A 16,130-nucleotide genomic window follows, 5' to 3' on the forward strand; every position below is an offset into this window, starting at 1 on the left:
TTCCATCCATCCATCCATCCATCCATCCATCCGTCCATCATTCCTTCCATCCATCCATCCATCCTTCCATCCATCCGTCCATCATTCCTTCCATCCATCCATCCATCCATCCATCCTTCCATCCATTCATCCATTTGTCCATCCATCCTTCCATCCATCCGTCCATCATTCCTTCCATCCATCCATCCATCCATCCATCCATCCGTCCATCATTCCTTCCATCCATCCATCCATCCTTCCATCCATCCGTCCATCATTCCTTCCATCCATCCATCCATCCATCCATCCTTCCATCCATTCATCCATTTGTCCATCCATCCTTCCATCCATCCATCCTTCCTTCCATCCATCCATCCATCCTTCCATCCATCCATCTATCCAGTAGAAGTGTAGAAGCCTATTATCTGCGTGTGTTTTCGACTCAAGGCATTACATCATATCATTATGTATTCCCAGGAAGTAAAATAGGTTCGAGTTTTGATTGAATTGACATTTGTCAAATTTAGTCAGTCGAAATTATTTAATATTTCCACGAAGTATAGACTACATTTCAGATTATCTTTGCTTTCATTAGACCTATAGACTAAATCATTACATTTTCATTCATAGTGTTTCTATTAGGACAATTAAACTATAGACAATTAAATATAGAAATATTAAAGGCTTTTGCACATTTCAGATTAATCTCTTTAGCCATTATGTTTTGTCTGTCATTGGTCATTCATTTTTGTCAAAACAGAATTTTAAACAGTGACACTCGTAATGTACCCTAATACTTAATAATAAGTAATAATACTTAATAATAATTCAGTGAATAATAGAAATATGAATCATGTCGTCACTCGCTTTCGATTTCACTTTCTCAGGTATTCCGCTGCGGGAATTTCTTTCCCACAGTCCTCTGTAAGAGTCAAGGTTCACACGCAACCTGTCCTTCTTCTTCTTTAAACCATGAGCCCAACCCTGAATAAACGAACAAACTAACATAACGAATAAATACTAGCCAACCCTACAAATGACCAAAGTGAAGGAACTATCAAAATACACATTATAGGCCTAGTAGTAAACATTTTAATAACTGGGATAAAAAAAAAAAAGCAAAAAAAAAAAAAAACTGCCATGTTTTATTTATTAATTTATTATTTGTTTACGCTAGCTAAGACAGCTTTGTTTGTTCGTCTATGTGGGTCCACACACTCTTTTTCGTTTTATTTTTCACTGTTTCACTAGCAATAGGGCGTGTGTGGTGTTGTTTACTCCGTTTATTCTAGTGTAATGTATTTGTGGTTATTATTTTTGTAGTGCATAAGAATTCCAGTGAGTGAGACACTGAGTTCCCACACTGACTCTAGAGCTGCTGCGTGACTGTGGTTCACCTTTCGCTCAGGTGTGCGCCGTTTACAACTGGAAAGTGAAATACCGGCTGCGATTCCCGAGGCGCGCGACGCTCATATAAACGGCGGAGAGAATGGAGGAGACACAGCTAAACACAGCAGCAGCTGATCAGTGCATCAAACCTGTGGCATCAGTCTTCTGGAGAACACGACACGATGGACCTTCGTTTGGTGCAGCTCTGTCTTCTTCTGTCCGCGTGCGGCTTCAGCTCTGTGCTGAGCTGCAGATGGATCCAACACAAGTTCCAGCAACACCACGGAGCCTCGGTGCATCTGATCAGAAAGCTGGTGAGTTTGACACACACACACAATGTGTATTATTATTAATTGAGAGAGGAGGTATATTTGAAGATTAACATTTAGATTTTAATATTTTAACTTTTAATTTTATTTCTTTCAAAATTATTACATATGAGAGAGACTACTTAGAATATTGGTAAAAAAAATAATAATTCAAGATGAATATCACTGGATTGAAAAATCTTCATTATTACTTCATTTAGAAAAATTACCTTGAAATGTATCAAATATGATCCATCCAAGTCATCATTCCATTGCATTGTATTTTGAAACTACAGAGCTTCGATTATGGGACTAAGCATTAAATATCATCTTGAGACATATCATGAGAGATAAAGTGATGATACACTCGCCCTTTACAATTCATATAATATACAGAAAATACAAATTTAACCTTAAAACTAAATGTGACCCTGGACCACAAAACCAGTCATAAGGCTCAATTTATCCTAATTGTGATTTAAACATCATCTAAAAGCTGAATAAATAAGCTTTCCATTGATATATGGTTTGTTAGGATCGGAAAATATTTGGATGTTTTTGAGGGTGCAAAAAATCGATATACTGAGAAAATAAATTGCCTTTGAAGTTGTCCAAATTAAGTTTTTAGCAATGTATATTACTCATCAAAAATTAAGTTTTGTTATATTTATGGTAGGAAATTTACAAAATATCTTCATGGAACATGATCTTTACTTATATATCCTAATTATTTTGGCATAAAAGAAAAATCAATAATTTAGACCCAAACAATGTATGTTTTGGCTATTGCTATAAATATTCCCCAGTGACTTAAGACTGCTTTAGTGCTCCAGGATCACATATGCAGTTGTAATAGCTAATCAGAATTATCTGAAACAAAGTTCCCGCCTGAATCTGTTCATTCTGCTCAAAATAATTTCTTCAGTAAATCTGTCTCTAAACATTTCGTAGGGTGAGAAAATCCGTAATGACCATGAGGACATTAACCCAATCCCATATGAACTGATCAATAACCACAGAACAGCAGAGGTTAGTAAAAATTACTATTATTATTATTATTTTAAAAAGACACCATGATACTGTATGTGCTGTTGATTACGAATCTATATTCATATGTCTTTTTTTCTTCTTCTCAGCCTGAGAAACAGATCCTGTTCGTCATTCAGGCTCTGGTGGAGATCACTGTCCTCTTTGACGATGCCGTCGTCCCCTGGGATGCTAAAAAACTTGAAGATTTCTTAGATGTCGTGCATGAGGAGATCGATGGACTGCACTCATGTGTGAGTACAGTGTGTGTATACTGCATGTTTAATACCAGCAGCATCAAGCCAGAGGAACTGATTGATTTCTCTCTCAATGCAGGGGGCTTACAAAATGAAGAGGAACAAAAAGTTGCATCTGTATTTTGAAAGACTGAGACACATGGCAGAAATGAACACGGTGAGATTTGAATATATAGATGAATCCTCAGCTGTGAATGTGTAAACTCATCTAAAGATGGACTGACTGTTGTTTTACTCTTTCAGGAGGACAGAGATCACAGCTGGGAGATCGTCAGGAAACGGGTCATAAGTTTCATGAACCAGCTGGAGTTCTTCTCCTTCCACACTCATGTTTAATAACTGGACCTCTTGAAGCTTTAAGAAAAAAAAAATCAGTGTTATTAATCAGTGTTTACTCTCCTTTTTTACTCCTTTGTTATTTTATACAGCTGTCTGCAGTGTTTATTTATTGTTTTTATTGTTTTTTTTATTCCTTATGTTTTTTTTAGAAGTTATTTATAGCAAAAATGCTACATTTTAATAAATTATTTAGAAATATTATTTTGTGTAATTTAATATATTTTATACATTATGATTTAGCATACTAATATATAAAGATTATTTTCTTATTTATTAATTAATGTCTTATTTTTTAGCTGTTACATAAAGGGCAAAAATGAAGTGATTACAATAAAAAAAATATTTTTGTATTTCTGGCATCAAATAAAGAACTTTGAATGTTTTAATACATTTTTGTTAAGTTATTTATGAAATTTAGAAAAAAGTATATAATCATATATATATATATATATATATATATATATATATATATATGTGTGTGTGTGTGTATATATATATATTCCTGTTTGCTGTACACTACATGACCTTTCAAATTTGTACAGATTTTAAAGAAAAAGTTTTAAAATTTAAAATGTACTCACCCTCAGTTCATTCCTTGATTGGAACAGATTTGGAGAAATAAAGCATTGCATCACTTGCTCATCAATGGATCCTCTGCAGTGAATGGGTGCCGTCAGAATGAGAGTCCAAACAGCTGATAAAAACATCACAATAATCCACACCACTCCAGTCCAACAATTAAGATCTTATAAAGTGAAAACAAGAAGAAACAAATCTGTCATTAAGGTATATAGAGGTGTAGTCTGAAGTCAAAAACAGCTTAATATATATATATATATATATATATATATATATATATATATATATATATATATATATATATTCTTACAAAAACACAGCTTTTCACATCAAAAGATGTTAACTGATGGACTGGAGAGGTGTGGATTGCTTGTGGATTATTGTGATGTTATTATCAACTCTCATTCTGACGGCACCCATTCACTGCAGAGGATCCATTGGTGAGCAAGTGATGCAGTGCTTCATTTCTGACAGAAATCTGTCCCAAAGAAGAAGCAAACTTTCATCTTGGATGGCCTGAGGGTAAACTACATGATGAAATTCTGTAAAATCAAATCTGGTTTTGACTGGTTTTGGTAAACACCTGGGCAAAGTCAAGTAGACTATTTCAAACATAAAATATTTGTAGTGTGTCTGAATGGCCATAAGATGGAGCACTTTCCCTCCCTAAAGTTACTCTTACAGTAGCTTTTTATTAGAAGACTGAACAGTCTTTATCTTTCTGACAGCCTTTCTGTGTTTCTCTCCTTTAATAATATTTGTATTATCCTGTCCTTCAAATGAAGTATATACTTAATCCATGCATGTAGTCCAAATGTGGTTTAAGACCACTCAGGAAATCTGGGAGTTTTTTTTAAACCTGTTTTAAACACAAAACAAAATTTTATTAAAAAAAGTTAAAAACAAAAATTATGACAAAAAAGAAAAATACATTTTAGCATTCTGTATTTTACTAATCAAACAGCAAATTTGCAACAAAGACAATGTTAAATCCTTGTACAGATGGTCAGGTGTTCTGTGCAGATGCTCTTTCGAAGACTTGTGGCATTAGTGCAAAGAAAATATAGCAAACATTTACCAAAAAAAGCTGCTTTGTGGAAAACACCTGCTATTCACATGCTTATTTGTACAGATTTGAAGTGAAAGCTCCCTTGAGCTTTAAACAGTTCCTTACCAATAGTATTTTTATAACCAAATAGAGAGCACCTTGTTATGAATGACTAGCAGATCCGGTGCATTCATACAACAGTCACTACCACATAATACACTGTACAGGAAAATGAATATAAACTCGAATTAAAAGTGTAATACAGACAACAAACAAGCAAAAAAAAAAAAAGTTGAATGTATTACAATGTCTTTAAATGTTTGTTATTGTTGTATATGTCACATCCTCAAAAAGAAACCACAAGCCAATAAACATCATAATAATTTCATACTTTCCAAAGTTTGTTTTATAAGCATTTACTGTATTTGCACGTAGCGACGTCAGTCTGCCTACATGTGACTTATCCAGCACAAACTGACAGGGGATTGGATGTCATTGCGAACATTTGTGTCTGGTGTTGATATCTGCAGATCAATTATCTGATGGATGGGTTTTTCTCACTCTTGGTATGGGTACTCAACTTCCCACGATGCATCTGTGGCCTGCTGAAAAGCAGAGATGTCCTCATACAGATCGCCACCACCACACTGCTCAACCGCGAGGCCCTGGACAGCACAGACACAGACAGCACACCGATGTTAGGCAAAGAAGAGGACGAAAATTACATACTATAAGTCTTGAGAAGCATTAATTATTAAGATTCATTTATTATTATAACAAGAATAAAGCATTCTTCCATCAGGGAGAAAGGTCAGTATTTCATTAGTAATGAAGCTGAGGTGATAACAGTAGTGATAAACTGCTAAATGAATCACTGAAGCAGTTTATTTAACAATTCTATAACTCTGTTGTCATAACCTGCTGGAAAAACAAAGTAACATGCACAAAGAGTCCCTGAAAAAATGTGTTTTTTTTTCTTGTGTTTCAGTAAAATATCTTGAAATATTCATAAGATACATTTACTTAAGAGGCAACATGACATTAAATAGTCTTGTTTTCTAAAATATATATTAAAATTAAGTGACTTTACACTTCACACTTTACACTTTACACAAAAAACTACAAATAAAACCCGTTCTTCCTTATTAAATAAATGTATTCCTCTCACCTCATTAGTAGATTGTGTTTTATTTTATTTTATGCATGAACTCACTTAATTTTGCTCACTTTAACTTTAAAAACCCAAAAAAGTTACTTAATGCATAAACATCAACAAAAAATAAAACTCGTTTTCCCTTTAAATTAAGTTATTTATTTATTTATTATTATTATTTAAAAATATTTACCCCACTGGCAAATTGTTTTTTTTCTTAACTTAACTCAATTGAGATAACAAATATCTGCTAATGGGGTGAAACATAAATAAACCTTGTTTTCCCCTTTAAATTAAGTTTTTTTTTTTCATATTATTATTATTTTATTTTTTTACCCCACTGGCAGATTGCTTTCCTTTTTTATAAACTTAGATTAGTTTTTTCCTTTTCTTTGATAAACTTACTTGATTTTGATAATTTTACAAATGTATCAGATTCGACAGCAACAAATGTCTGCTAATGGGGTAAGAAAAATAAACTTTATTTTACCTTTGTATTAAGTTTCTTTTTTTGTTTGTTTTTATCCTATTTACTCTAAATTGTACATTTTAGTACCTAAAAGTGTTCTTGTTGACAAAGGTTCCACCCCAGTGACATCTTTCGTACCTTTTTTTCTGAGAGTGCACTGATGGACTGTTACAGCAATACTCTTGGAATGCCAATCAAATTCTAATTTTTCTTTTTTTTTAAGTATAAGAAGTATAAATTCATGCATTGTGCATCACAACAGACCATGCGTGTCTTCACTTCCGGAAGTGAATGCAACAATAGCTGCAGAGCTCAGAGCTAAAAACTCAACCAACCGTAAACCAACACAATGACAGTAACAAACTAAGCAAATGAACCAAAACACTCGCCTCATATATGTGATTATCATCAGGCTCTTCGTAAACTGCATCTTCTTTTTTCTCCTGAAAGACAATGAGAAACAGCTGTTAGATGTCAATAAAAATCGTAAAGGATACTTTACATGGATAAGTGCACAAATCAATCTGTGGAAATGCAGTGGCCCATACCAGTCTGTAAAAGTAAACCAGAGGAACGACGATGCACAAAATCAAGAGTAAAGTCTGAAGGAAAATTATAAAATCTTTGACTCTCATTCTCTTCAAGATCTGGGGCTGAGTGTATCCTGCAAAAGAAAAAGAGAGAAAAACACACGTATACAAGCTAGTGGAGAAAGCAAGCGAAAAACATTGATAAACTGACACCTACTGTACACTATAAGCTCAGTTCCTGGTCCAAGTGTGCCGTTCAGTTTGCAAAAGTAAGTGCCGCTGTCCTTGGTCTCCACTTTATAAAAGGTAATGGAAGCACTTTCATTATCACTCTTCTCCTTTATCTTTATTCTTTGGCTGCTCTTGAGCTGGATTTTGCTATTCTGGCCTTTGAACCACTCTACATGAGTCGGCAAAGACTGATCTGTCAGAAAACAGTTTATCCACACAGTCCGACCCATCTTAACGGCAATAACTCGTGGCTTCTGGAACACATGGATATTTCCTTCAGCTGAAAAGATGAGATGGATGGAGAGAAAAAATGCAAAACAGAGCCGGTTTAATATTGCAAAATTCATTTTCATGTTACCAGCCAAGGTAAAGCCAAGAAGCATGCTTTCATTATGAAAGACGCTAAACAGCAAGGATTATAAAACTGCATGAACGGTTTATTGCTATAAAAGGGTATCTGGCAAATGCAAACTTGTTTTGAAGCGATGGGACTTCCTCTTTCACTCACAGATGGAAAGGAAGAACAACACTGAAAACAACTGTATTATGCAAACTGTTATCCTGCAACTTTCAAATGTACAACAAAAATCATATGATGCAATCTTAAACTACTGCTATCCTAGTAAATTCTGTCCGGAACCTAAAAAGTGTGCCAAATGTTGCATTTCAGTACAGTAACTTAAGTAAAAGTCAAACACAACAGTATACAATATATACAGTTTTCAAGGTCTAAAGCTGTCATATTTACCTGAAAGGTAAATCAGCGCCATGACTAAAGATCCCAGCAGGAAGTAATGCATGATTCTTGATCCTGAAATATACCTCTCTAAGAAAGTGCAGAAGTTTGCGCAGATCACATAGACAGAAGAGAAGGAAGACAGCTCCACCAGAGTGAAGGGTGAAGGGTGCAGGTCATGAAGACGATTCCGTTTCAGAGAAACATGCAAATCAATACACTCATGCATCAAAAATTGAAGGAGCAAGTGAATCATCTTAATGCAAAATATAAAGACTGATATAGACTGCTTTACCATGTATGTACACACATGAGTAATGATAACCGTTTATGAATTACAAAACCAGATTAATATCTTGGCTGAAAATTACCAGTATATTTTCTGTCTGTAGGCATTTCCTTTAACCCTAAAACAGAATGCAATGCGATGTTTAATTCAAAATAAATGAGAAAACCCCTTGTGAAGAACGAACATGAAACATTTCTAAATATTAACATGGTCAGCCTACATCAGGCTGCCTGTATTATTACAGACTTTCTTAGAGTGAATCATATGCTCACAAAAAAAGAAATTAGCCATTGCAACAAAGAGTTAAATGCAAAATCCCTGTTACATATATTGCCTTATGCAATAAACAATTACTTAAGAAGATTCAGCTGTGCAAACAATAGCTGCTACACTGAAAAAAACTATATTTTTTTTACTCAGAAATTATCAGTAAATGTAACAAACAACATCACTCAACTAAACATTACATTTTTGAAGTAAAATAAAATAAGAGTTAGAATGTTTTACTTTAAAACACATGCTATGTCAAACACTAGTCATTAGAGTATTAGTAGACCGTCTGCTTAATATCTGCTAACACTTATTTTAATGACATTTTACTGACTATAAGTTACTTTGCAAGTACACTCTTAAAAATAGAGGTTCCAAAAGGGGTTTTGCAGCAATGCCACAGAAGTGAAAAAAAAGAAAGGTTCCATGGATGTGAAATGTTCCTTATGGAACCACAAATGAAAAAGGAGAACTCTTATTTTTTTATAATTGTGATACATGTCAACTTCCAGTCAGGTGTTTTGAGCGGCCCTCCAGGAGAAATGCTATGTGCACATTAATCTGGATCATTTTAAGAACTTTTTAATGTTTTCTAAAAGTTGCACATCTAACAGACCTGTGTGCGTTCAGGTTGCATTTACGGTCTAAAATGAATCATCACTTTTTGCCACAGGACAGCAAATGTTGCAACAATGTTAGTACCACCATAGATATGCATTAAAACAATGTGCATCACATGACTAAACATGAATAATGGTTTATCCAGCTATTTTTCTTTGCTGGACAAAATACTATTTCAGTGTAGATGAAAGGCCAAAAAAAAAAAACTTTTTCAAATGTATTCAGATTAATGTGGACGTAGCCCAAGACTGGACACCCTTGGTTTATTATATTTTATTTATTAATTAAAGTTTTGTTATATCGCAAAATAACAATAAAGTGTCTTTAATTTCAATGCACAAGATGGTGCTTGTCATGTGCATCTGCGGTGCAGTTTGTCACAGTCATTGAGCTGTGTAAGTGATGTAACACTCAGCAGCTGTAACCACACTCACTCACAAAAAACAAATAAAACCAATCAAGTATTATTAACTTATGTGGTTAAATGTTCGGTCCACTGTACAAAAATAAATTCTTGAAGCTTTAAATAAAACAAATAATGGAGTATATTTTATACTTTATTATACTATTTCAAAATGTTCAAGGTTAATTCAATATTACTTGTTTATTATTTCTTTGAAATTGTTTGTAAAATGTACTAGCAATTTTTACTGTAGCAATAAATAAGCAATGTAGCAATGTCTAATTGTAGGGGGCGTGGTTTAAAAAGTTTTGCAGTCGATGTAAAATAGAAAAGAAGCTATCGCTGAGGAAATAACTAAAATGATTTGATAAAAATTATGGAGTGGCTCTCAGTCCTCTGTGTTTCCCTGCCTACGATGTGAGACTACAAAGGAAAAACTCCAGCATCCCTGTGACTATAAATACCTGAAGGACAAGCAGTTAGAAAACAGGACGGATGGAAAAAAACAAGTTCTGTGTACTTACCACTGCTATGACATGCAATGAAGCAAGACTGTAATTCACCAGCTCTCTTTGTACTTTAACACTGGTTCAGTGCTGGGAACTCAGTGGCCTAAGGAGATGGCCAGATGACAGTCTGCCAATTACACACACACACACACACACACACACACTTTAATGCCCCAGATTCTGATTGACTCAAAAGCTGAGGGAATAACGACTGTAAATACTGAAAAAATACTGAAAAAATACTGTTTGTGAAATAGTTGTTTGTCCAGTAAAATATTTTGTGCTAGTAAACATTTCTGAACAGTAAGAACGCTCAACAATATCATTCTTTCTCCCATCTGTGAATGTGCTTGTGAAAGCTAAATTATCCCCATAACACAAATGCCAATGTATAGATCACTGGATTCCAAACTTATTAAGATTGGTTACCTGAGGTGAAGACATCTCCAGCTGGGGGTAAAAATAGAAGGTGTGAAACAAGAACAGATATCTGGGCAGAGGCCACTGTGACACACAGAAAAAGTCATAAGGAGCACAAGTCGAATGGAAAAAAAATGGTCTCGATAAACACCTCTGGGAAAACATATCCACAAACAACACATGATAGCATGCTAAGACTGTAAACTCAACTAAATCCTGCCATGAGATAATGTGTGTTAGTGAAGAACTGCAATCTGAGACTGCAGTTCAAACCTTTAAAGCATGAATAGACGCACCTTTATCTTATCAAATTTATTCTAAGGACATTTTAAATGAAATGTTGTCCAGTGATGATACAAAGAAAAGACAGCATCTAACAAAATAGGCTTCTATCTGCAAAGTATATATACAGGCAATGAGGCTAGCCAATCCTAAAGCACTGCAATGTCTTTCTCCTTGATAAAAATGTAAACAATAGAAAATTATTTGCATATTAACAATATCAATATGAAACCAAAATTGCACAAAACTGCCCAGTTTTTGTTGTTGTTGTATTTTCTCAACAAAAGTAATTCTCCTTTAGTAAACTAATGCTTTTTGGCAATAAGAGACCAAACCTAGAAACTATACGAAATATACATATCTCAAAGTGCTTTATTTATGAGTTTTAAGAAATAAGACATTTGCAGTCACATTAAGACTTCAGAGGAAATCCATCATTAAATGTCTCTAATACATACAACTCCTAGCTATGACAGGTACTAAAACACTGAATATACTTTGGGATTATTAACCTGATAAGGTTTTAAAATGGCCAATTTTAAGTTTTCAATTTAATGAAAGGAATTCAAAGGAAGGTGTAAACATCACAAGTATATCTCAGGTAATAAATATGAATTTCAGCTAGATATAAATTAGGTAAGAATCATGTGAGTAGATACTGGACACTTCAGGCTCTTTTTGTAAAGAAGGGAATCAGTTATAAAGCAGTTACAGAGTAATGCCCTTGCCTGGACAAAGACAAATAATCTGATGCAACTTTGCAACAGTTATCAGGGGTACTCTAAATTTCACATATTATTCATCAGTTCATTAAAATGGACACTATGATGCTCAATTCACATCGGGATATTAGTGCTAAATACAGTTAAATGGATGGGGTTATTCTAACTAGGTTTAATTAACTTCTGAAATAACTTCTGCATAAGAACATGAAAACTGCATTTACTTTATGGCTTGGTAGATTTTCAGCATATAGTTAAAAAATAGTAGACTAAACAGAGATCTGTGCAGCTAAACATCAGAATTATACTGAAATTAACATTTCAGGTTTTATAATTCAGCAGTAATAAAGAAAAATATATAATAATACATATATTAATATATATATAAGGGTTTAACAAACACTGTAGTAAATTCTTTGAATTATTATTGAATTATTAAGTGTCCGCCGGAAGCTATTAATACTGATACATTTTGCAATAAGTATTTAAAAAGATGATTTAGGTAAAATGTAAGGTAAAAACTAAGATAAACCTGTAAATGGGAGCTTTTTGGAAAAAACTGTGCTTTAAACAACCATAAGAAATGTACCATTGTCACCAGATACCGTAGTGAAAATACATCAGAAGTACTGGGTGCTAGCATGCAGGGGATGAAACATTGTGATTTCATTTTCACAATGAAAAATTCTCCTCCATATAGGACTTTTCTTTTCTTTTTTTTTTAGCAAAACAAATTGTCCCAGGTTTTTCACAAGAAAGGAATCAAACAAGTGTAAAAAGTTTCTCTGAACACTTAATATTACTAATTATTCTAGTGATGGGAAGTTCGGATCATTTCACTGACTCAGACCTTTGAGGCTCATTCGGCAAAATTAACAAATCTTTTTTATTTAAAATTTATCAAAATATAATTCAAATGTTACGTGTCATTCCCTAACACGTCTACTAGTACTTACACAAATGTTGATTACACTACAAACAATACAAAACTATAACGCTATAAGAAACAGAAAAGATGAATTCATTGTTTACCTGGGTCTTCAGTCTGTGATTAGTTCACCTAACCTCTTATCTGACAAGTCTTCGAGTCTGAGTCGCTCCTTCATCAAGTGACAGCCCCATAAGCTTTATATTAAGCAGTCTGAGCCAGAAAGAGATTTGATTAGTTCATCTCATCATGAGTCTTTGGGTTTTTCGAGTCTTCCTTCATCACGTGATAGTCCCATAAGCTTTGACCATAGACTGTATGAAAGGAGTTAGCTTGGCAACAAATCTTTGTGTATATTTTTGTCTTTATGTTACACCATTTCTGGTATCAAATTGTAGCTTTTTACTTCTACAGTTTATAAATGTGTGAACTTCTGTCATGATGGTTATTATCCATACACTGAATGCTGTAACAAAGGTAATAAAGAGTTGCTTATTATTAAGACTCTTTCTGACTCAGACTCCATTGGTTATGCTTATGGGTCTGTCATGTGATGAATGAACGACTCGAAAATCCCGATGACTCATGAGATGAACTAATCGATTCTCTTTCTGGCTCAGAATGCATTGACTGAAACGGGTGAAATACATGACTAATTCCACTACAGAACATAGAATTTTGCGCATTTGCGACTGAACGAATCACTCCTGAGACGATTTGTTCTTACCGAGTCACATTAAAGATTTGTTTAAAATGAACGAATCGTTCAAGAACTAATCATCATTAAATTATTCCCAAAAGTCTGAATTTTAAATTCATCACTTTAACAGCGGCAAAATTTCTAAGTGGGTGTGGCCACTTTCACTTAAATGGCTGCAAGTCTTGAATGGAAAGAGATATTTTCACCAAACTTGGCACATTTGTGTATGGATTCAGTCTAAGGTCATGTGAAAATAACTGCAGCACTTAGCCACTTGGTGGCGCTACAACAGGGAAAAAACTAAGTTATGACAAATATACTGGGAAATTTTTAATTGGGATCAAACAAAATGAATCCTAAATGAAATAGGTCTTTACAAAAGTATAAATAATAAAAAAACAGTACTCCCAAGAAATAGCATTACAATGCTGTCACACTGTAGCAGTCCTGTGTAATCGTTTAAGCCGTCTTGTTTTTGGAGAGTAGTTGTTCAGTGCGTGCAGGTGATACTCCATTTTACATCACAAGGATTATCTCACCAGTTATACTACTGACTCTTTTATTGTTGCATTCTCTAAACTGCAGAGGCCATGCGTCATGGGTGCAGACTGGAAGATCGCCTCACTTGTAAGCTCCACTGGAAGTGTGAGTTGTCCCTGTGGACGAGGGTAGGTTATGGATACTCGGTGCTGCATGACCGAGGTGGGCTTGGGCGGCTGTGCATTAGGTGGCATCGGCCTAGCCTGCAGCTCAAGAGCCATGGCAAGTTCTGGATTGCTGCCATAAAGGGCATCCATTTTCCTTGCAATTAACCCTTCGGTTTCAGGAGGTTCTTCATCGTTTTGACCCCTGACTTTCCTCTTTGAACGATGCATGAAGCATGCATACCGGATAGCACGTTTGAGGAGATGTCTACGGTATGTTCGTTGAACCGCAATGGCTGCATGCACTTCCTCTTTCCTCCTGAGAGTGGTGGTGATTGGTTCAAAGGAGGCAGATGTAGGATTGCTCATTGTGAATTTGGCTTCAATGCTCTCCTTCATGGCAGCCATCTCAATCGTGTCACCAAGAACCTCACGGGTAACTGCCAAAAGAATATCCAGACAGTGGATTTTGTCACCGGTTACAATGGGTAGATCCATGGTGATTAGTTTAAGGCGGTTGGGTTTGGCAATTCGTAAAGGCTCCTGCAAGGCATCGACGAAGTCAAACAAGCGGCTGTATTCAATAAACAGTGTTCCATCAATGTCAAACTTTTCCCACGTCTCGTCAAACATCGTAAAGTCATCCTCACAGAGCGGGTCTCCACTCTCCTCTTGAGCAACGTTGAAGTTCTCAAGAATGATAGCAATGTACATGTTCACGACCACCAGGAATGACATGATGATGTAACTGCAGAAAAACATGATACCCATGCCAGGATTCCCGCAGTTCCCCCGAACGTCTGTACCAGGGTTCTCTATGTCAGGGTCACAGTCTGGAGGGCCGCTGTTCAGAATAGGCAGCAGAAGCCCATCCCAGCCTGCCGAAGTTGTGATCTCAAACAGGCAGATGATGCTGCCGCCAAAGGTTTCAAAGTTGAAGATATCGTCGATGCCTGCTTGCTTTTTTACATAGGCAAAGTTAGACATGCCAAAGATGGAAAAGATGAACATAATGAGGAACAGAAGCAGTCCGATGTTGAAGAGGGCAGGAAGTGACATCATCAAGGCAAATAAAAGAGTCCTAATGCCTTTTGCCCCTCTGATGAGACGTAGCACACGGCCGATTCTGGCGAGCCGGATCACACGGAACAAGGTGGGAGACACAAAATACTTCTCAATGATATCTGATAACATCAGACCTTGGGAAAAAATAAATATGGGTTATTATAAACTATTTAGTGTTGTTACAGTATAGTAGTAAAGTATACACTGGGCTGCATCTAGTATCTAGTTTATTCAAATCAGTAAAATACACCATAACAAGCTATAATGGCATGATGTTTCACAACTAAAGGCTTATTGGAAAATCTTGGCAGAACTCCAACAGGTTCCATTTGAAATGAACATTAGAAGCAAAATGTCACCAACAATTTTTATTACACAAATTGGGATTACAGTGGCAGATTATGGATTAATATAGATTTATTTTCATGTGGCTCCTTGCACAATACTATGTCATGATCCCAAAACCCTTTTACCACAGTGTTTGATTTGTAAATGAATACATTTTGATATCTGCTGCATCACATAACCAGCTCCATATCAAAAATTTTTTTTGATGTAGTAAACTTGCTCGAACTAAACTCACACCCAGTAGCACTGCAATTTTGATAAAACTTATAGAATCAAGCTTAAAATGGCATGGTTACTTCAGCAAATTCAAGTTTTGTTGTGTTTGGTTAAGTTTAGAGTAGGTTTTTGTGTATATCGTACATTATTTTCAAACACAATGGAACATAAGCCTTGTTTGCATCATTCACTGGACATTTCACTTTCAATGTGCTACAAAACATGCAAGAGGAAACATAATGTAATTTTGCAGAAATGTCACTGCAAGCTTTTTTTTTTAATGAGCTTGGGTTGATCTACACTTACCTGCTATAGAAAGGATGACCACAACAAAATCAAAGACGTTCCAGCCAATAGTGAAAAAGTAATGTCTGAGCGCAAACATCTTAAGTACGCATTCTCCTGTGAAGATGATGATGAAGAACAAATTGATCTTGTACAAGATATCCTCTTTCTCAGCACTCTGGTCATCTGTCTCTATCATCATGGTCACCATATTGAGGCAGATAAGCACCATGATAAAGATGTCAAAGAACTGTTTTGTTATGAAGTCAAACACCACACCCTGGATCGCATTCTGTAAGGAGAACAATGTACTGGATTGGTTTTTAAAAACCTCAAGAGGTGTAATGCATATATATATATATATATATATAACATTTGTTGAAA

General features: G+C 35.2%; 3 protein-coding genes and 1 long non-coding RNA gene across 4 annotated transcripts in view; 1 reads left to right on the plus strand and 3 right to left on the minus strand.

Moving 5' to 3' along the window:
* The first annotated feature begins 1,237 nt into the window (after nt 1-1,237).
* Nucleotides 1,238-3,295, plus strand: LOC127969447 (interferon a3-like). The gene is made up of 5 exons (XM_052571441.1): nt 1,238-1,682; nt 2,628-2,705; nt 2,813-2,956; nt 3,039-3,116; nt 3,203-3,295. The coding sequence occupies exons 1-5, from the start codon at nt 1,551-1,553 to the stop codon at nt 3,293-3,295; spliced, it is 525 nt and encodes a 174-aa protein (XP_052427401.1). The 5' UTR covers nt 1,238-1,550.
* LOC127969448 (uncharacterized) lies at nt 2,707-3,314 on the minus strand. Its single transcript, XR_008156270.1, has 2 exons — nt 3,184-3,314; nt 2,707-3,089 (listed from the first exon to the last, which is right to left on the minus strand). It is a non-coding gene; the product is annotated as an uncharacterized LOC127969448 (long non-coding RNA).
* Nucleotides 3,315-4,805: 1,491 nt separating this feature from the next.
* Nucleotides 4,806-8,225, minus strand: LOC127969403 (uncharacterized). Its single transcript, XM_052571326.1, has 5 exons — nt 8,057-8,225; nt 7,295-7,588; nt 7,096-7,211; nt 6,937-6,990; nt 4,806-5,590 (listed from the first exon to the last, which is right to left on the minus strand). Exons 1-5 carry the CDS (start codon nt 8,106-8,108, stop codon nt 5,483-5,485), a joined length of 624 nt encoding a protein of 207 aa, XP_052427286.1. The 5' UTR covers nt 8,109-8,225; the 3' UTR covers nt 4,806-5,482.
* Nucleotides 8,226-10,853: 2,628 nt separating this feature from the next.
* The window catches only part of LOC127969404 (sodium channel protein type 4 subunit alpha A), a 41,763-nt gene continuing 36,486 nt past the window's right edge, over nt 10,854-16,130 (minus strand). The window contains exons 25-26 of the mRNA XM_052571327.1: nt 15,768-16,038; nt 10,854-15,031 (exon numbers count right to left, since the gene is read on the minus strand). Coding sequence (XP_052427287.1) covers nt 13,731-15,031; nt 15,768-16,038 — 1,572 coding nt within the window. The 3' untranslated portion in view covers nt 10,854-13,730. The remainder of the gene's footprint in view (nt 15,032-15,767; nt 16,039-16,130) is intronic.

Source organism: Carassius gibelio, chromosome B12 (genome assembly GCF_023724105.1).
Source record: "Carassius gibelio isolate Cgi1373 ecotype wild population from Czech Republic chromosome B12, carGib1.2-hapl.c, whole genome shotgun sequence".
Classification (NCBI taxonomy): Eukaryota; Metazoa; Chordata; class Actinopteri; order Cypriniformes; family Cyprinidae; genus Carassius; species Carassius gibelio.